General features: G+C 43.1%; 2 protein-coding genes across 8 annotated transcripts in view; one reads left to right on the top strand and one right to left on the bottom strand.

Moving 5' to 3' along the window:
- The window catches only part of lrch1 (leucine-rich repeats and calponin homology (CH) domain containing 1), a 40,363-nt gene extending 27,569 nt beyond the window's left edge, over positions 1–12,794 (top strand). For 2 of the 5 annotated variants that reach the window (XM_035173867.2, XM_035173869.2), the window contains exons 15-19: positions 645–767; positions 2,521–2,630; positions 3,026–3,163; positions 3,310–3,387; positions 6,167–12,794. In XM_035173867.2, the coding sequence (XP_035029758.1) occupies positions 645–767; positions 2,521–2,630; positions 3,026–3,163; positions 3,310–3,387; positions 6,167–6,460 (743 nt within the window). In that variant the 3' untranslated portion in view covers positions 6,461–12,794. The remainder of the gene's footprint in view (positions 1–644; positions 768–2,520; positions 2,631–3,025; positions 3,164–3,309; positions 3,388–6,166) is intronic. The other 3 variants (XM_035173871.2, XM_035173870.2, XM_035173872.2) reach the window with 3 other exon arrangements.
- Positions 12,795–13,180: 386 nt separating this feature from the next.
- esd (esterase D/formylglutathione hydrolase) lies at positions 13,181–19,200 on the bottom strand. Of its 3 annotated transcripts, none has more exons than XM_035173873.1 (10): positions 19,074–19,177; positions 17,281–17,340; positions 17,088–17,162; positions 16,314–16,402; positions 16,128–16,226; positions 14,593–14,717; positions 14,387–14,506; positions 14,213–14,311; positions 13,698–13,865; positions 13,181–13,403 (listed from the first exon to the last, which is right to left on the bottom strand). In XM_035173873.1, the coding sequence occupies exons 2-10, from the start codon at positions 17,313–17,315 to the stop codon at positions 13,323–13,325; spliced, it is 891 nt and encodes a 296-aa protein (XP_035029764.1). In that variant the 5' UTR covers positions 17,316–17,340; positions 19,074–19,177; the 3' UTR covers positions 13,181–13,322. The 3 variants fall into 3 exon arrangements, with proteins under 3 accessions (XP_035029764.1, XP_035029766.1, XP_035029765.1); XM_035173875.1 differs by having other exon boundaries at positions 17,285–17,340; positions 19,074–19,153; XM_035173874.1 differs by lacking the exon at positions 17,281–17,340 and having other exon boundaries at positions 19,074–19,200.
- Positions 19,201–20,666: the final 1,466 nt, after the last annotated feature.

Raw genomic sequence — 20,666 nt, forward strand, 5'->3', positions numbered from 1 at the left:
ACTGACCACGCTGCAGAAGATCTTAATTGTCCTGGTTCACGGCTTCAGTGAGAACCCATGCTAACGCTGAGTGTGAGCTAACGTTCATCCAGTCGATGGTCGTGTTGATGCAGCTTCGTGGTCACTGCTCGTCCGCTGTGTTTAGCTCTGCAACCATCAAGCATTTGTTTGCTAACTATTAGCTGTGTGAAATGTTGCTAAGTGCTAATGAGGCTAACATGATGCTAACAGCATGTCGAGGTATCTGTATTGTGAAATGCGACTAATCTTTATTTTGTTTTTTGTGCTTTTTTTTGTTCTGTGTTGTCGTTTCGTGTTTTTCCCTGTTTTCACTTTTTCTTTTTCGATTTACACGTTTTTTTTATCCGTCTTTCATTGCTCCTCATTGATCTGCTGCTTGACTTTTGATGTTAAAATCATGAATGCATGTGATCTGACCTGCGTGCATGTGTCACCCTGGTTCAACTCCCTGTCACTCATTGTTTCGGACCCTGGTTCTGGTGTTGTTGGTGTTTTCGGGCGTGTATTTTCGTGGAATGAACTTTGCCTTGCTCACCGGGTTCACCTTGTTCACCTTGGTGCTCCAAACCTTCACCACACACACGCTACACCCACTTCTGACCACTCCCACCTCCTGGTTGTAGCCCCGCCCTCGCTGCCCTGCTCGCCCCCTCCTTCCTGTCTCGACCCCTCCCTCCTCTCACAGGCCTCGCCCCTCCGTAGAGATACACCGCGTAGCCATGACGACGGAGGCTCGCACAGCCGCGGTAGGTTCCATCTTTTTCAGTTACCGGGTTAACGGCGTCGGACTCAGGTGTCTGCTGACCCTCTTCCTCTTCTCAGACTCCACCTGGAGTTTGTATTTCTCTTCAAAGTGAAGAAAATCTGGGATTATTTGAATCTTCATTGTGTTTTTGAACGTGTGGTTTCACACTGAATTTTCTTCTTCCTTGTCTAATACATGTTTTTTTTCACAAGGGGTTTCAGCTGTCAACTCACAGATCTTAAGTACATTTACAAAGTATGAAGACAAAATGTAAAAGCAACATAAAACTTTGCATTTTGAATACGAAAGTCCGTATTTTATAATTCAGATGAAAATCTCTGACTGGTGCTCGGACATCCTGGTTCCAATGGAACGTACGATTATCTTAGTTTAGAGAAACGGGGAACTTCTTGTTCTGAGGAAGTTTAGTGTGTCACTGTGCCTCTCTAGCTCCTCCTGTTGGTGAAAAGCTCTGGTGACAACACAAGTTCAGTTCAGCTTCTTCTTCTGTCTCTGGATGAAACTGACACTGACACCACATGTAACAGCTGTGGTTGTGTGTGTGTGAGATGAAAGTGGAGCTTCACCACACACACTTTGCTTTCATCTCCAGCTGTTTAGACCACATGTTAGTGTGTGTGTGTGTGTGCGGTGTGTGCGTGTGTGTCCTCACTTTTTCAGTGGACTGTTTGAGGGTTAACACTTGGTTTTAGGGTTCGACATTTAGTTTGGATGGTTAAGGTCAGGGTTAGGGGTTAGTGAATGTATTGTGTCAATGATTGTCCTCACCAAGAGAGAAGTACAAAGGTGTGTGTCTGTGTGTGTGTACTTTAAGCTCCTATAGGTGTGGGATGATGGTCCCTAAAGGACTATCCCACTTCCACCAGAATGGAGTCCAAGATCTTAGATGGATCCAGCCGTGTGTGTGTGTGTGTGTGTGTGTGTGTGTGTGTGTGTGTGTGTGTGTGTGTGTGTGTGTGTGTGTGTGTGTGTGTGTGTGTGTGTGTGTGTGTGTGTGTGTGTGTGTGTGTGTGTGTGTGTGTGTGTGTGTGTCAGATAATGACTAATGGTGTATAATGGGCTCAGGCCTCAGGGAGAGTGACATCATCAGAACTGACACGCTCACATCGTCTGCTGCTGACCCCGTTAACAACCAATCCTCAGCCTGTGTGTGTGTGTGTGTGTGTGTGTGTGTGTGTGTGTGTGTGTGTGTGTGTGTGTGTGTGTGTGTGTGTGTGTGTGTGTGTGTGTGTGGGCTGCTCCTGTCCTACTATCTGTGCACTTAAATGTTCGTCTTACATCTTCTATGGCAGAGAGGGTTTTCCTCTGTGTCAGTGATGATCTGTGGAGTTACTGTCAATAACCTCCACAGTTTATGTTGTGTATATATATATATATGTGTGTATGTAATAAAATGTCATTGATCCCTGAGATGTTATCAAACCTCTAACATAAGGTTTTAACTTTCTTGATCCTATGTTGGGGAAATTTACAGTAGCAGGAAATTGACCATGTTACAGCAGCAAGAAGAGAAATACACACTAAATATGTAAAAAAATACAATATGAACACAACAGAAGAGCAAAGCACAACGGTTATGAAGGAATAGCAAAGGCCATCTTTCGCTTCTTCGTGACTCTTCCTCAGAAATCCTGGGTCGTCTCTGTCGAGTCCTCCACATGTACGTTAACCAGGTTCCTGTGTCCGTGCAGACATGTTGACGTCGCCTGTTGTTGTCGCTGTGTTTGTTGCAGTTTTCCTGCGGAGCCACAAGAGTCTGGAGTCTGTGGATCCTCAGTTCACCATGAGGAGAAAGATGGAGCAGCTGAGAGAAGAGCTGGAGCTCATGGAGCATCTCAGAGACGTGAGACACTGATCGTTTATCGTCACCGTGTCAGAGCTAATTCTACTTTAACATGAAAATATGACACTTATTTCCCAATGTTCCAGTTCTGTACATTCTGGAGTTTAGTGGCTGAGTTTCAGTTTTTTGAGGAGGTCTCTAACTCCACCCTGACGAATCCTCCACCACGACCCAAACCCAACACTGTCCAAGTTCTCAAGAACTGTAGATCAGTTAAAAAGACTGAGAAGTTATTAAAAACCTAAGTTTATCTTCAATATTCAGCAGGAAACTTTTAAAATATGAAGAGTTGTTACAGCAGCAGCTCCTCTGGTTCAGGAAGCAGAGGATCATGGGTAATATCTACCGTTCAGTTGTGTTTCAGTTCAGTGTGTAAAATATAGTTTTTTCCTCAGAGCATCGAGAGCAGACTGAAGGTCGTCCTTCCTGAAGACCTCGGCTCGTCTCTGATGGACGGCGTCGTGCTCTGTCATCTGGCCAATCACATTCGTCCTCGCTCAGTCGGCAGCATCCACGTCCCCTCGCCTGCAGTGGTATGTCTCCGGGCGTTTCTCCGGTTCTTCCCTCTGAACGAGCCTGGAACTGAAGATTGTGTTTAAAGCAGCAGATCACGAACATTAATTCTGATATGTAGAAAATATTGACTTTTGTGTATCTTTGTGCGACTTTGTGCTTCCAGCCCAAACTCAGCATGGCCAAGTGTCGGAGGAATGTGGAGAACTTCCTGGACGCCTGCAGAAAGATCGGTGTAGCTCAGGTAAGAGCTGAGCGATCACTGTGTTCCTGCTCTGACCCGAGTCTCTGAACTGGAGGTCGTTTTCCAGATTTACACCAGACCAAAAACCTGCTGTGGTAACACTGAAACAGGACGTGTGGGTAGAAGGTGACTTGTGAATGCAGCAGGTAGTTGTTGTGGTTTGGCTCATTAACTCGGCCCTGGACACCAACACGAGCAAATCAAGTCACGATGCATGTGTTTTTACATTAGCTGTAATTTAACCTTTATCATTATCTCACATGTGCATTTAAAATAAATATTACAGATAGAAAAAGTTCCACAGCTGCAGAAGTCGACTGAGAATCTTCATGTTTTTAAGTTTTCTTCAGTTTCACATTAATCCACCGACAGTCGACTGTAAATTCAAGGCTTCATTGCTGATTCGGCATATTTTTAAAATGATAAGTAAATAAATCAGGGCTCAAGTCATGAGGTCATCACGCTCTGGTCCATCAGTCAGAAGTTAACCTGAAAACACCTCCAGTTCATCAGAGTCACTCCCCCCCCACGCAGCAGCTCCACGCTGTCGTCAGCATGATGATTGATTATGTATTGATTAAGGAACTGTGAAGGTGTCCTGCAAAATATAAAGTACGTTAACTGTGGGTTGAGGAAAAGACTTAAAGTTATAATTCACGTTGGTGAGTGAGGTGAAAACTGAAGTCGAGGACTTTTGCAGGACACTGATGACGACAGTAAACTGTGAAACCAGATCTGGGAGGAAGGCTGATGAGTTTTCAACAGCAGAATTAAATGTGTCACGTGATGTTTAGAGATAAATCCTGAAGTAAAAGACGCCTGAATGCTTCTTTTAAAATCAATAAGGAACCTGAAAGGTCTTTTAACGTCGTTTATATCTAAACTCAGCTGATTCCCAGGACTGGTTTCATTTCATACCTGCCTCCTTTTTGTTGTCATGGCTTTTAAACGAGTCATTAATGTCGACATTAACTGACTCATCACCGCTGTCATCGCTGCCTGTGGCTTCCAGCTTCCTCCATCACCAGCTGACCAGCAGCTTCAGGCTCCGTCCACACGAACACGTCTCAGTGAAACCGTCTCTGTCCACATGAGCGTTATGTCCCCGGTTCAGTTTCAATCACCGTCCATACTAACGCCTGAAAACACACCGACGTACACTGGCCGTGCACGTGATTTAGATTTCAAACTTTAAAACATTTCCCGACTTCCATTTTACTGGCTGTGAAACTCTGTAGTAGATTTGACGCCGGACTTATCTTTCTGAGTTGAGGCACTTCCAGACAAAGGGAAGTCGTGTGGACGTAGCCTCAGTCCGACACTGAGCCGCGGGAACGTACGGGTCGACTTCCTGCAGCTCTGAACCAGCGCCGGGTGAAAGTAACGACTGTTTACAGGCCGCTCACTGTCAAGATGGTTCAGTTAGTAAAACGCACATTTTTCTGCTTCTTGACGTCACCCAACAACCACACGGACACAATCTCATTAACACACCGAAAAACACGGGTCACGTGACAGGAATAAACAGGAAGTGCTGTGCAGTTGGTTGCTTAGCTACAGGAAATACTGGAGGAACAGCGATGGTGAAAAGTCGGAGCAGGAGCGAAGGAAACATTAGAGAGAGAAGAAGAAACCTGACGCTGCTCAGACCTTCACACTCATATTCATAATAACTTATAAATAACTACTAAATTAGTTCAATTTATTTATTTGAAAGTTGTTTTATGTTTTATTTTCCGTCTTATTTCTCTTTGTTTCTGCTTTAGTTTGGTCTCTCTGTGAGGAAGTTGTTTGTTTTTGTTTTCCTCTCTGGTTCTGATCTGTGTCTCTGCTCGACCTTTGACCTCCGTCTCTGCTGCTTGTGTGGACGCTGCTAACTCGCTGGGCTGCTTCCCCTCACAGCGCTGAGCTAACACGCTAACAGCTTCTGTGCTAACGTGCCGACACTGCAGCTTCTCCTTGTTGTCTTGTTTACTGAAGAGAGCATCCCTGCTGCCATGGTAACCCTGCCTGCCTCCGCCCCCAGCTCACGCTCTGTGACCTTTGACCTCTGTGTCTATTGGTTAACCTCCTGCTTTTTGTTTCTCTTTTTACTTTCCGGCTGGATCGTGACACGCCTTCCTCCTCTTCCTCTCTCTCTTTTTTTTCCTCCTCTTCTTCTTCTTCCTTCCTTGTCTCCTCTTCCTCCTCCTGTTCTGCCTCTTTCCTCCTCTTCCTCATCCTCTTCTTCTTTCCCCTCCTCTTATTTATCGTACTCCTCTTTCTCTGCCTCCTCCTCTTCCCTCTGTCCATCTATCTCTTCTTCTTCTCTTTTCATCCTCTGTCCCCTTTTCGGTTGTAAACACTTGTAACAACACTTAATAAAAACGTTCTTTTGCTCCATCTTTATTTCCTTGTTTCTCTCTTTTCTTTCTTTCTCACTGTAATCTTTCTCATCTTATATTTCCACTTCCTCTCCTTCATCTCTCCTCTTCCTCCTGCTGTTTTTGGTTCATCTTTTCTTCCTCTGAGAATATTTCTCTCACTTCCTCTCCTCTCCTTCGTCCTCACCTTTACATCCCTCCTCCTCTTTCGTTTTCACCTCCTCTCATTACCTGAACTTCTCTGATCTGCTTCATCCCTTATTCCCAACCTCATCCTTCTTGTCTTGTTTCTTCCTCTTCTGTTCTCTTCCCCTTCCTTGCTTTCCTTTCTTACCTTCCTCCTCCCCTTTTTTTGCATTCATCCCTCCTTCCCCTCCTTTATTTATTTCCCTCTCCCTTCCTAATGGGGGCACCAGTCTTCCCTCTGTTCGCCCTACGACATCACCCAGTGTCGCCTGCGGCCTGTTCGCGCCACGCTTCGGGCTCTGGTTGCCTTGGATCCGACCTCCGTGGAAAGGAAACAGGAAGTGGCGATCTCAGCTTCACACCCTGCGTCCTCCGCGGTGTCAGAGACTCCCTCATTGGTTTCTGTCACCACTCAAACCCCGCCTCCCGCCTGGCAAATCTGGGACCTCATTGGCTCGAGCCTGGTTCACATCCTCTGCCTCGTTCTGCTCTTTGTGGCCTATAGCTGGAGCGAGCTGACGTAGCCGTGACAACAGCCTCCTGTCAATCACCTGCTAGACCCGCCCCGTTTCTGTTCAGGCTCCTCCTCCTTCTTTTTGCTGCATTTGTGTCACATGGTAATAATCCTGATCCGATGTAAACATGGATCTTTGTAATGGTTTGTCTCAGTCATTCTGGCCGGTCCACAGTCCTGGAGTTCATCAGGTCGAGTGTGTTTCCGTTTACGGGATTTTAAAAGTCCAGTGTTTTATTTAAAAAGTTATAAAATCATCATAAAATCCTCTCCGTGCAGTTTTCAGTGGATCAGCCAATCAGAAGAGACGCTGACTGCTGCTGTCGCTCAGTTAAATGTCAACTGGATCTGGATCTAAACTTTAGAGCCAGTTTCTGGTGTGAACCTCTGACCCTCTGGTGGCGTCGGGGTCATCGTCCGGTGCAGCAGCCGTCGAACATCTTACATAGATCATCACCCCCACTCACCTCCTCTGCTGTGTTCACACTTCTCCTGGAGCTCAGGAGGAGGAAGAGAAAGTGAGTCTCCCTCTTTGTGTTCACACGTGATCCTCCAGAGAAGATGCAGAGAACCGAGGAGCTCAGTTCATCTTCTGAAAGCATCTGAACACAAAAGTCTCTTTTCCTTTGATTCTCCATCGTCGCCTCTTCGACTCGAGCTCTTTTGCAGATTTTTTGAAAAATTTGCTAAAGTTTGCTCCATGTTTGGATGTTAAAGGAACCTCCGTCGATGTGAAGGAAAGTTTCTCAATGTCACGTCATTCGTCTTTAAATGAACCGGGACTGTGGAATTTAAACCTCATCACACATGAGCTCATCTCAGTGATGATGAGACAAAACGAACAAAAGCAGATTTCATGACACTTGAATTCATCTTTATTTGTGACATGTGATATGAATGCAGCATCCCCCTGGTCCTCTGCTCCATGTTGGGTTTCCTCTTCTGTTGGAATCAGTCGGCTCACAGACGTCTTTGTGTCTTTGCACAATAATCAGACTTTGAAGCTCTGAACCGAAGCCGGAGGCTCAGAGGCTCAGAGGCTTCTTGAAGTGACTCACGTCTGATCAACATGTTGGACACAGAGACGTCTGATCTGTGATGTTCAGTCTCACCTCTCTGGAGACAGATGGAGACAGAAGAACTGTCCCTGAGCTACAGTTTGTTACAGTTTCTAACCTGGTGCAGAACTCAGGTTATTAACACGAGTAGAGATTAATACTGTGAACAGTATTTAGCAGTCGCCTGGTGTCTCTGAGGTGAGAGTTTGACTTGAGCCGTTTTCAGACATGAACTCAACAAAATGTCCAGATAATGTTGTGTGGACATGTTGTGTAATCGGTGTTTGTGAAGCAGCAGCAGCAGGTTGTCGGGTCCGACTCGTTCACACCAACAGGAACATTCAGGTCGAGGGGCGGAGCCTAAACACGTGTCTCCATTAGAATCATTGAGTTTCTGCTTCAAGTTAAATCAAGAATGAAAATACAGTAAAAACTTCCTCATCAACTGATTCTGTCACGTGGGGATTCTATTTTCAAATTCAATTAGAATCCAAATTTACATGTATTGTTATAATTAATATATAATATAATTCATATAATAATTTTACTATAACAACTCATATTACTTTGTTTATATTTCGAATAGAATCAGAAAATCAGACAGGAATAAAAAACTCTATCATCCTCTGACACCAAGTCTTAGTTTAAGGATTACAATCAGAGGTCTGACCTCCAGGTGGCGCCGCTGAGCCCGGTTTTATCCCAGAGACGTTTTCACGTTCTCTCTGAATATGAGACGTTTCACATGGAACACGTTTAATGTCCTGAACTGTAAAAGCACACGAGACGTTCGACGGCTCGAGTTGAAGGAGCCTGAAGCCATATCTCACTAGTTATTTATTATTTCACTAGTTATTTATTATCTCACTAGTTATTTATTATTTCACTAGTTATTGATTATTTCACTAGTTATTGATTATTTCACTAGTTATTGATTATTTCACTAGTTATTGATTATTTGATCACTTCCGTCAGGTGGATGGTTTCAGTCTGATTCAGGTTGAATCCTGAAACCGTTTCCATGAGTCTGATGTGATGAGCAGAACACCTGAAGGGCTACACACACTCCATGAGCCTGAAGTTAGATATTAATCAGTCTTCTTAATAAATAGATGGTTTGATACAGATGATTAACAGAATATTTACTGAGAGAATTAAAAACTGAGGAATGTGGATCTTTTCTTTCCTCACTTTGATGAAGTCCGTTTCCCTGGCAGCTGATTGGTTCTTTGAGTTTATTGCGTGTTCACTGATGTTTCACCGTCACGTTGCAGAACTCGAGCTGAGTAGGAGCTTGTTTCTACGACGACACGCACGAACGTGATTATTCCAGTTGTTGATTTTACTTTCTTCTGCTCACTGACTCTTGCAGTAAACTCTTTCTGTCGTTGCCACATTCCCTGCACAGATTCTTTTTTAACTTTGTGCTGATGTGTGGATTTTCTGTGTGAGGGAAGTATTTTTAAGATCAGTGTATTTGAACGTGTGAAAGTCTGAGGTAATAAATACAGTTTAGGGATCAAGTGTTGGTTCCAGTGTCTTTGTTTTAAGGTCGAGATTTTAAAGTTTTAAATTAAACATCAAATTGTTTCCTCTCTTTATTCAAGAGTGAGATCTTTCAGTTTTTTTGCTGATTAAACAAATGAGATTTTACATCTTCATTAAAGTTGCTCTAGTTTTTTTAACTTCCGATCTTCGTGCCAAGTAGAAAAGAAACTTCCTTTAATCTCAGGTTTTCTCAGTTTGTCTTGAGCTGTTTATAAATACATATATAAATAATAACATCATATTATTAGCGGCTGTGGCTAGTTCCTGAAAGCAGAGCTGGTTTCTACGAACTCAGAAAGTCTTGTTAGAACAGATCAGTTGTTTTTTACATTTAGTTCTTGCAGGAAACCTCCGTGAGTCTAAACCCTGTGTCTGGCCTCTGCTCCTCTACACTCTGGTCTCTGTCCGTCTGTCGTTCTCTTCCTTCCTTCCTTCCTGCTCTGCTCTTCCAGGACCAACTGTGTCTTCCTCACCACATCCTGGAGGAGAAGGGTCTGATGAAGGTGAGCGTCATGGTGCACGCTCTGTTGGACAAGGCCTCCCCCAAACACGCCCTCCTGACGTGAGCGAGCAGAGACGGGCGGAGCTTCCACCGACCAACACGTTCAACAAACGCACGCCGGTATCGACACGCCGACGCTCCGGCGCCACCTCCGAGGCCGCTCTGCCTCCTTCCCAGTAACAGAGTGTTTTTATATATATTCAAGGATGCAAAATGGTTTTAAACGAACTAAACTGATTTATGTACTAATTCACACGAGGGAACTTCTGGGTGAATCAGAATCTAACAAGCAGACAGATTGATGGAAGAGCCAGTGTCTGATTGGACGATGTAAACCAATCATTTCTTCAGGTAAACACGAGAAACACAAACAGCTGAAGGTTAAAAATACAACAACGATCATATATATATGCAGACGATCAATGACTCTATATGAAGATGGATGATTCCTCTTCCTCCCACTGAACAGACATGAAGCCAAAATATTTCAGATGTGGAAACTGACATCTTTTGAAGTGTTGCCAAAGTCTCAGTCTGTTTTTAAATATCAGGAAATATATTAAAACCAAACTTATCAGAAACATGAACATTTGGAAAATATTTATTTCTGGTGTATTTAGATTTATTTAGTTTGAACCAGGTCCTATGTACTAACATGGAGGAGGCGGGTTTATACCGCAGCCGCCCAGCAGGCGGAGATCCAGATGTTTTGGCTTCATGTCGTCCATCTTAACTTCCAGTCCACATCAGGACACAGTATCAGGGCCACTGGGGAAACTTCTCAAGAATAAATTCTAAATTAGTTTGAGGGAAAAAGTTACATTTTGATAAAACTCTGAAAAGACCAAGTCAATATTTGAGATTTTATTTGATGAGGAAATAGTTGAAATGTAAAATTATGATAAATTCGTAGTTTTACTTCAATAGTTTGAAATGAATTAGTAATTTTACAAATGTGGCTTTAGTCTTGTAAAATACGACTTTCTTCTCTTCAATTTTGATTGATTTTATTTTCTAAAATCTTCTTAGTATAATGCCATATCTTTTATATTTCTTTTCATTTGGTTCTCATGATATGACGTATTAGTCTTTAAAATTGTCTAAATTCATTCTAATTATTCTCAACAACGTGGCCCTAATACTCTGCCATACTTATTTTTAAACGTGGCATTAAATCTAAACGAGCACTTTGTCTTTTTTAACATTTAGTCTGAAACGTTTGTTGCATCAGGACAAACTTTCTTCTTTCACCTGATCTGTCGATTTATCGTCTCAGTCTCCTGAAGAGAATTAAACCAAACCAGTTCGAACATAGAGGGAGAAACGTTTTAGCCACAATTCTATTTAAAGAAAAACATATTTATGATGTAAAGAGAAGCTGATGAGTTGTTGTAAACATCCCAAAAATATTTTTCTCTAATATATTTTAGGTAAAAGTCTTTGTTTTATAAAGTGTCTGTGGAGGCGCGAGCTCGTCGCTGCAGCCGCGGCTCCACTTTCATGTTTCTGGAGTTTTCTCGTCGTCAGATTTTCACGGAGGGAAAACGATCCTGAAAGTGTTCGAGGATCTTTGTCTGTGAATCTAAAGTTTGTTCACTGCGAGATGCATTCATAAACTTTGTTCAAATATCAGCAGCAGCTTCTGCATCCAAAACGTTTCATTTGCTTCTCGTGTCTGAGCTTCGACCCTCGACCCTCGAGTCTGAACATCGTGTGGAAGCTGCACAGTAAATCTGTTAAAACACTTTTTTCCTCAAACACGATCAGAGCAGAAATAAAACGTAACATTTACACTGGAGCCGGAGACGTCGCCATTTTTCCTCCGTTCCTCTTCCTGTCGCCAACATTACCCAGAGTTCAATGACATGATGAATTAGCCTCCGGGGGCAGCAGACAGTACGTAGTTGCCTCCGGTGTCGACGGACTCTGGAGTTGTGAGTTCGTGACCTCGCACTCGGCCAGATTCAAAGTTAAAGAGAAAACCTCCTGCGAGGAGTCTACGTGTCCACTAGGTGGCAGAATTCATCGTACATTTCACAGTTGCCAAAACATTTTCTTCTCTCTTGTGATAGTTTTTTTTATTTAAATGTACATATTGTTTATCACAAGTATTTCCTGTTGAATTAATATTCAGTATTTCTTCATGTTCTGTATATTTCACATCAGCTAAGATTTCATATAATCCAAAAGTATTTCAACACTATGGGCAGCTCGGAGAAACACAAACACACCACGTCGTAAATATATTTCATATATCCGATAATAAATTAGCATCTGGTAACAGTATTATGTTTTTTCTTTTGGCTAAAATCTGTAAAATCATTTTTATTAAATCTTGAACGCCTGCTGAAGTCAAAACCATCGACTGTGAAAACAGATGGTCGACACGTCTCCACTAACAAACACTGGAAAAACCAGTGAGATAAGAACGACCTAAAACCACAGAAACATCTTTGACAAACATTTATTTCACGTCTAGATGGATTATTTTTGGTTTGGTCCGTGTCCCATCTGCTAACATGGAGGAGGGTTAACGACCGATACTGCAGCCAGGGGGCGACAGGTTGAGCTGTCATGTCGTCCATCTTCATTTAGGCTGTGGTTAAGTATCAGGATCATCGTGGTAAAACGAGCTGAAAGTGAAATAACGACGTCACTTAGATTTTCTGTAAATCTGTTTCCACGTCTACGTTTTCTACGTTTGTATAATCACAGATTTCACTGACGTATCCTCGGTGTTTTGGGGAAAAGCAATAGAATCAACACAGCTGCTTCCTCCGACAGAATCTGCACTTTAAACTTTTTAAACTTCTCTATTTATATCTTTGTTTTGGCAACTGAGAAAATCTTCACTCACCTAAAATCTGAAGCGAAGGATCAAACTTTTACAAATGTGACGCTGATGTAAATTGTGTAAATGTGGTGTGAAAATCCTGCTGAACACAAAGCAGTGTTGTTCCTGTTTTTTGTAAATACAGTTGTAAACTGTGCAGAAACGACCTGCGCTCACATTTTTCTACTTTTCTGACCAGGAGGAAATTTATTTTTGGGGTTTGTTGAGATTTTGATGTAACGCACCCTTTTGTAACTCTTTGTGAGCCTTTTGTGTAATTTGTTGTACAGCAACTGATTTAAATGCATGAAATGTCCCTTTAATGTCGCCTTAACTGCTGTGAATACTGTAAATACTGTAAGTGTTTCTCATCACTTCATCAGTAAAGACCTCATCTGTCAAACGACTCCAATCGTCTGTTGGTTCAGTCGCTTTGCTACGATTTCTTCTTCTGTCCCATTTCTCAGATTCAAAAAATTAATCTGACTGTTTATTCTTTTCTCAGTTTTTGTTCTTTTTTAAATAATTGTTCATTTATTTCAAAAATGTTGCTTGTTTTTTCTTCCTCAGATTTTTTTTTACATTTCTCAGATTTAGTTTTTATATGATCAGAATTTTTTTTATTTCATAAGAGTTCATCTGATTATTTCTTCTGCTAAAAGTTTTCTTTTCTGAATTCATTCTCCTACTCTCGGATCTTTTTCTGTTAAAATTGTCAAACCAGTAGAAACCCTGTTGTAGTGATGACTAATGAAATTGTTAAGGTTAATAAAGACAAAACAACAACAATAACAACTAAAGATTTTATTCTGAAAAACTGAGTGTTCACTGACAGACCTCCAGTCAACAGAACAAGTTCTGAATGTGACTGAAAACACGTCTGCAGCTCGTGATGCAGCTCGGACCGAGCAGAGCTTCGTTCTCCTGCAGCTCAGACGTTCAGGAACTTAGCGTGATGTTTGATGTGGTCGTTCATGAAAGAGTAGATGAAGAAGTAGCTGTGGTCGTAACCCTGCAGGAGGAAACAACATCAAACTAACTTATACCTTCATCACTGTTTTTATACAAGGTCAGAAATTAGGGAAAGATGTCGTACAAAGCTTCAGTTGATCACGTAAGAAAAGATAAAATCCTCAGTGAGTCAAATGTCTTTGGTTCAGTTCAAGTTAACGAGGCTTCAGGTTTAGAAACCGTCCGAACAAGACGACCACAAAAACATCTCATCCAAACCAACGTGTTTGAGTTTTAGCTCCAAATCAGAAATAAACACATCACATGACCATCTACAGGCTGAAGATCAACTGACCGGCTGCAGCCTGAAGACCACAGGGATTTTCTTCTCGGAGCAGACGGCGATCAGGTTGTCGGGCAGCAGCTGACTGGCCGTCAGGAACTGGTCATCGCGGCCCTGGTCGATCAGGATGTCGAGCTGAGGACCCGAGTAAGACGCCGCCAACACGGTGGCATCGTACGCCTGAAAGAGACGAGGAGGGTTTACTTTATTTGTGGATCACAGATGTTACAGATGTAATTACACTAAACACATTTTGTAACAGACACTGAATTAAATTAATAAATTTTTTACTTCAATTCATTCAACATTTCTATTCATGTTCCTGAGGTAAAAAACTCATCATCTCATTTCTATTCCTCTGATGTTACGACGCTGAAGCTGGAGGGAGTTGAACCCTCATCACACTGGTTTAGATTAAGGTGAAGTGGAATCTAAAGGTTCTGTGATGTGTAGAGGAAGACGAGGGTTCAGAGGAAGACGAGGGTCCAGTAACCCTCTGAGTGGGATCAGGACCACGGACTGGTTACCTCCCAGGTGGACCTGTCGGGGCCCAGGTACCCAGCGAAGGCCTTCTGTCCCCACGGACACTGCACTGGGTTACAGATCGGAGCGAAGGCAGACACGGCCTGAAGGAGACAGACGCCACACGTCAGCATCATCACATGTTAGTGTTACGTCCGTTCAAACCCGACCTCCGGTACCTTGTACTTCCCAGGGTTCTTCAGGGCGCAGATGAGCGCCCCGTGGCCGCCCATGGAGTGACCACTGATGGACATCCTGTCTGGGGCGGTGGGGAAGTTAGCGTTGATCAGCTTGGGGAGCTGAGACAGAACAACGACACCCGTTAGCAGAAATTATATATATTTTTTGGGGGGGGGAGAAAGCACATGAGAGGAATCGAACCCACCTCCTCTGTGACGTACGAGTACATCCGGTAGTTTGATTTCCAAGGCTCCTGGGTGGCGTCAACGTAGAAACCAGCTCCGGTGCCGAAATCCCAGCTCTCATCCTCGCCCTCGATGTTACAGCCACCTGAGGGTATACATCACTGACTGTATATAAAGAGGATCAGTGACTGTATATAAAGACCATCAGCGACTGTATATAAAGATGATCAGCGACTGTATATAAAGACGATCAGTGACTGTATATAAAGACCATCAGTGACTGTATATAAAGATGATCAGTGACTGTATATAAAGATGATCAGTGACTGTATATAAAGACCATCAGTGACTGTATATAAAGATGATCAGTGACTGTATATAAAGATGATCAGTGACTGTATATAAAGACCATCAGTGACTGTATATAAAGATGATCAGTGACTGTATATAAAGATGATCAGTGACTGTATATAAAGATGATCAGTGACTGTATATAAAGATGATCAGTGACTGTATATAAAGATGATCAGTGACTGTATATAAAGACCATCAGTGACTGTATATAAAGATGATCAGTGACTGTATATAAAGATGATCAGTGACTGTATATAAAGATGATCAGTGACTGTATATAAAGACCATCAGTGACTGTATATAAAGATGATCAGTGACTGTATATAAAGATGATCAGTGACTGTATATAAAGACCATCAGTGACTGTATATAAAGACGATCAGTGACTGTATATAAAGACCATCAGTGACTGTATATAAAGATGATCAGTGACTGTATATAAAGACGATCAGTGACTGTATATAAAGATGATCAGTGACTGTATATAAAGATGATCAGTGACTGTATATAAAGACCATCAGTGACTGTATATAAAGACGATCAGTGACTGTATATAAAGATGATCAGTGACTGTATATAAAGACCATCAGTGACTGTATATAAAGATGATCAGTGACTGTATATAAAGACCATCAGTGACTGTATATAAAGATGATCAGTGACTGTATATAAAGACGATCAGTGACTGTATATAAAGATGATCAGTGACTGTATATAAAGATGATCAGTGACTGTATATAAAGACGATCAGTGACTGTATATAAAGATGATCAGTGACTGTATATAAAGACGATCAGTGACTGTATATAAAGACGATCAGTGACTGTATATAAAGATGATCAGTGACTGTATATAAAGACGATCAGTGACTGTATATAAAGATGATCAGTGACTGTATATAAAGACGATCAGTGACTGTATATAAAGATGATCAGTGACTGTATATAAAGATGATCAGTGACTGTATATAAAGATGATCAGTGACTGTATATAAAGACCTGTTTTAACGTCATTAGCACCAGATTCTGAGTCGTAGGATGTTGAGTGTTGCCGTGGTAACAAGGTCCCACTCGAACATACATCAGTGTTTCGGTTTATGACCTATACTGCAGTCAGCCACCAGGGGGCGATGGAGACACTTTGGCTTCACTTTTGGGAGGCGTCATGTCGGCCATGTGTATTTTCAGTCGGGTGTTTTTACGTGGGCTGGTGTCCGGAGCCACGACGATGATTCCGTGCTCTGCAGCCGCGAGTTGACATCCAGCTTTAGTGATGACGTTCTGCTCCGTGCACGTCAGACCTGCACGAAGGAGGAGGACACTTTAAACTGTGACACGTGAGATTCTCCTGTCAACAAACTGGAGCTGAGGTCCGACCTGAGACTCACCGGACAGCCAGTAGAGGACGGGACATTTGTCCGTCTCAGCCTTCGGAGGCACGAACACAGCAAACTTCATCTTACACTTCAACTCGGTGCTGAAGGAAAAACCAACACACACAGATGATATACTACATGATATACTATAACATGAGTTTTAAAAATACTTCCCTCTCCTTTTATCTGAAACAGAGTAGAATTTTATTTTGATTTAACTCATTTAACTCCGAACTGAACAGAACTTTAACTCACATCTCCACAGAAAGAGAAACAATCTAATGTTCCCAGACTCTGAGAGTTAATCTTCAGCTTCACTCGTCATTTAGGAGAAATTCAATAAGGAGCATGGAGGCGTGTGATGGTGCCGCAGATAAGAGGATCTGTGTAATAACAGAATAAAGTTGGTTTGTGTTTCTGTGGGTTGTTCTTCCAGTAAGAAGCTGCTCATATGGAGAACAGGAAGTGATGAGTCGCTGCGTGTCGGCGTGGGACAGATTTCTACACAACTGATTCACTGTGTTTCATTATTTATATATTTTACACCTGAGATCAACGAGCTTCTGATGAAATGATCCTGAGATGAAAAATCTGCTTCATCTCATTAAATTAAATCAGATTCTAGGTTCGTCTGTTCTGCTTCAGAGGAGAAGCTGCAGGTTCCTGAGCTGTGGGCCGAGGGACGATGTGTGTGCGTGTGTGTGTGTGTGTGTGTGTGTGTGTGTGTGTGTGTGTGTGTGTGTGTGTGTGTGTGTGTGTGTGTGTGTGTGTGTGTGTGTGACTCACCTGTCGTGCTCGAAGACCTTCTGGAAGCCGCCGGCGCACTTGTTGGAGGAAACTTGTGTCAGAGCCATTTTTAAACTGTGGAGAAACACAACAGATGAAATTAGAAATGAATGAAACTCCCATGATTCAATGTGGTTTAAAGGTTTTTATCTGTATTCGTGTCGTCAGGTTCTGAAGCTCCGCAGCTCTTCACTTTCTGAGAAGAACGTTTCCAAAGGGTCTGAACATGAGAGTTTGAATCAGTCGCTCTGAACTTCATGTGAGAAACAGCAGAGAAAAGAGAGAGAGAGTGAATAAATAGATAATTAAACATAAACACAATATAACACTAACTTCCTACAGACTGAGGCTCAGGATGTAAACTGTGCTTTATATAATAGGAGATATTGAAATAGACCTATGTGAGCACCCTGTCACTTTATTTTGAAATGTGCTATATAAATAAAGTGGATTATGATGTGATTATTATTATATTATAATATATAGACTGTATATAACCAGGTATATATGATTTTAACACCGTAGTACATTAGCAGCATAGTATTTATATTAAGATATAATTAGGTATAACTTAACAGTATACAACATGATATAAATATAGAAATGCTTTATTGGTATTTAAACTATTTATATACTGACGTCATATTGTCCAGTGTATAAAAATAGATGTATAAAAATAGCTGAGAGGACCTGCTAAACTTTAGTAGGTCCTCTAACCCTTTAGCAGCTAAAGGGTTAGCTGCTTTTAGCCACTGTTAGCTGCTGTTAGCCTCTGTCAGCTGCTTTTAGCCTCTGTTAGCTGCTTTTAGCCACTGTTAGCCTCTGTTAGCTGCTGTTAGCCTCTGTTAGCTGCTTTTAGCCTCTGTTAGCTGCTGTTAGCCCTCTGTTAGCTGCTGTTAGCCTCTGTCAGCTGCTTTTAGCCTCTGTTAGCTGCTGTTAGCCTCTGTTAGCTGCTTTTAGCCTCTGTTAGCTGCTGTTAGCCTCTAGCCTCTGTCAGCTGCTTTTAGCCTCTGTTAGCTGCTGTTAGCTGTTTTAGCCTCTGTTAGCTGCTGTTAGCCTCTGTTCGCTGCTTTTAGCCTCTGTTAGCCTCTGTTAGCTGCTGTTAGCCTCTGTCAGCTGCTTTTAGCCTCTGTTAGCTGCTGTTAGCCTCTGTTAGCCTCTGTCAGCTGCTTTTAGCCTCTGTTAGCTGCTGTTAGCTGCTTTTAGCCTCTGTTAGCCTCTGTTAGCTGCTGTTAGCCTCTGTTAGCTGCCTTTAGGCACTGTCAGCTGCTGTTAGCCTCTGTTACCCGCTGTCAGCTGCTTTTAGCCTCTGTTAGCCGCTGTCAGCTGCTTTTAGCCTCTGTTACCCGCTGTCAGCTGCTTTTAGCCTCTGTTAGCCGCTGTTAGCTGCTTTTAGCCTCTGTTAGCCTCTGTTAGCTGCCTTTAGCCACTGTCAGCTGCTGTTAGCCTCTGTTACCCTGTCAGCTGCTTTTAGCCGCTGTTAGCGTCTTTTAGCCTCTGTTAGCTGCTGTTAGCTGCTGTTAGCCTCTGTCAGCTGCTGTTAGCCGCTGTCAGCTGCTTTTAGCCTCTGTTAGCCGCTGTTAGCCTCTGTTACCCGCTGTCAGCTGCTTTTAGCCTCTGTTAGCCGCTGTTAGCTGCTGTTAGCCACCAAGTTACAGTTACTGCCAGTCTACTGAACCCACTGACATCACAGACATGAATCAGCTGTTGACGCAAACATCGAGCTGCCAGATGTTTCCTGAATGAGCCGAATGATCCACAACATCTGGATCCACCGGCACGACGCAGAGCTTCATGACGTCATTCCCGTTAAACTTTATTCTTAACGAACTAGATGAGAAACGTTGAGATGTGGAGCGGAGTTCGGTGTGCACGTGTTAGCAGGCTAGCTTAGCTCCTGCACGAACCGTTAGCGGCTGCTGACGCGTGTTTGCGTGAATTTAACGTGTTGAACGAGTTGACGTGAAGAAAGTAGCGAAGTCAAACCTTTGAGAATCTCACGGTTCCGTCAGAATCTGCGAACTTCACCAGAACTTCTGACGTCCAATGGTCCAGAGTCCGCGACGTCAGCGTGATGACGTCACGAGGACTCTGCGCCAGCAGCAAGACGTGATGTGCGTGTCCGGACGCTAGGGGGCGGTGGTGTCCAGCAGCAGAACACACTCCATGGAAACAAGTTTTATTATAAAAACTTCAGGTTTGAACTATTTATTCATAAAAACCATGATTAAAAACAGTAATAATAATAATAGTAATAAAAAAATAAATAAATGAACCTTTGAATATATTTACCCTTCAATGTATCATTATATAATTACACTTCTTTTATTATTGATTTTTACAGTTTATGTTTGTTACTCCTCGTAAGTCACGTGACACCTTCCTGTTTAATCCCAACTGGTTCACTGAGACAAACTCGACTTGTCGAGACGCGTCTCAAACGTTTCTACGTAACAAGCAGCTGAGTGACGGGCGGGGGGGAAGCTGGCTGTCGCAGCACGTTGGAGGCTGTCAGTCAAACTGATGAATGGGTGAGAGGTCAAAGACACAGAGGACTAATATCTGTTATCCTCAGGGAGCAACATCTGGTTCCACTGCACAGCTGTTCACCAGCGTCCAACCACCTCACTAATAATCACTTTGGTTTATGAGTTTCACAGGAAACACGTCCGGGGACAAGAACACAAACAAAACAAAGGGAGATGAAGAACGTGTGTTGTGGACAAGACTGGTCCAGACGGGAGGTGATGAAGATGAGGGTCATGAGTCAGAGAGGGAAGAGCGGAGAAATATTTCTGAGGTGGTGAAGACACATTTTGTTGAGGTGAGACTGAAGGTGGAGTCCAGAGTGACGCCCAGGTCCTGGACCTCTGGGGGGGGGGGACAGCTGTTCACCGGAGCAGCGCCTTGGGAACCACAAGCCAACCAATAAGAAGCTTTTGGCTCAAACTAAGTGTGAACTGACAGATCTGCACAGATTCCACAGAGACATCCAGGCTCAGGTTCTAACAACAATAACATCTGAAAATCTATTTGAATAAAGCTCTGAGTCAATAAAGAGAGTCAGAGTCTCAGTGAAGATCTGAGGAGGAGTCAGACAGAATCTGGTGTCTTGGTTTCCAGCTCATTGAAACTGGATCTTATCACCAGAAAAGTCCGGAGGCTCTCAGGACTTGAAGGTTCACACCTTCAGCTCCTCTGGAGGATCTGCAGCAGATTTATATCAACAGGGAACCGTTCACACATTATTAATAAACTGTTTCATCTGGTTCTGAGTTAAGATGCAGCAGCTTAATGTCACTGTTGTGTTGAGCTGCTTCAGGAAATCATCTTTGTGTTGAATCACAGTGAGACCTCCTCCTCCTGCTTCTCCTCCTCCTCCTCCTGCTTCTCCTCCTCCCTCCTCCCTCCTCCCTCCTCCCTCTCTCCCTCCTCCTCTCCCTCCCTCCTCCCTCCTCCTCCCCTCCTCCCTCCTCCCTCCTCCCTCTCTCCTCCCTCCTCTCTCCTCCCTCTCTCCTCCCTCCTCCCTCCTCCTCTCCCTCCTCCTCCCTCCCCTCCCTCCTCCTCCTCCTCCTCTCC

This window comes from Hippoglossus stenolepis, chromosome 13 (genome assembly GCF_022539355.2).
Source record: "Hippoglossus stenolepis isolate QCI-W04-F060 chromosome 13, HSTE1.2, whole genome shotgun sequence".
In the NCBI taxonomy this organism is placed as follows: domain Eukaryota; kingdom Metazoa; phylum Chordata; class Actinopteri; order Pleuronectiformes; family Pleuronectidae; genus Hippoglossus; species Hippoglossus stenolepis.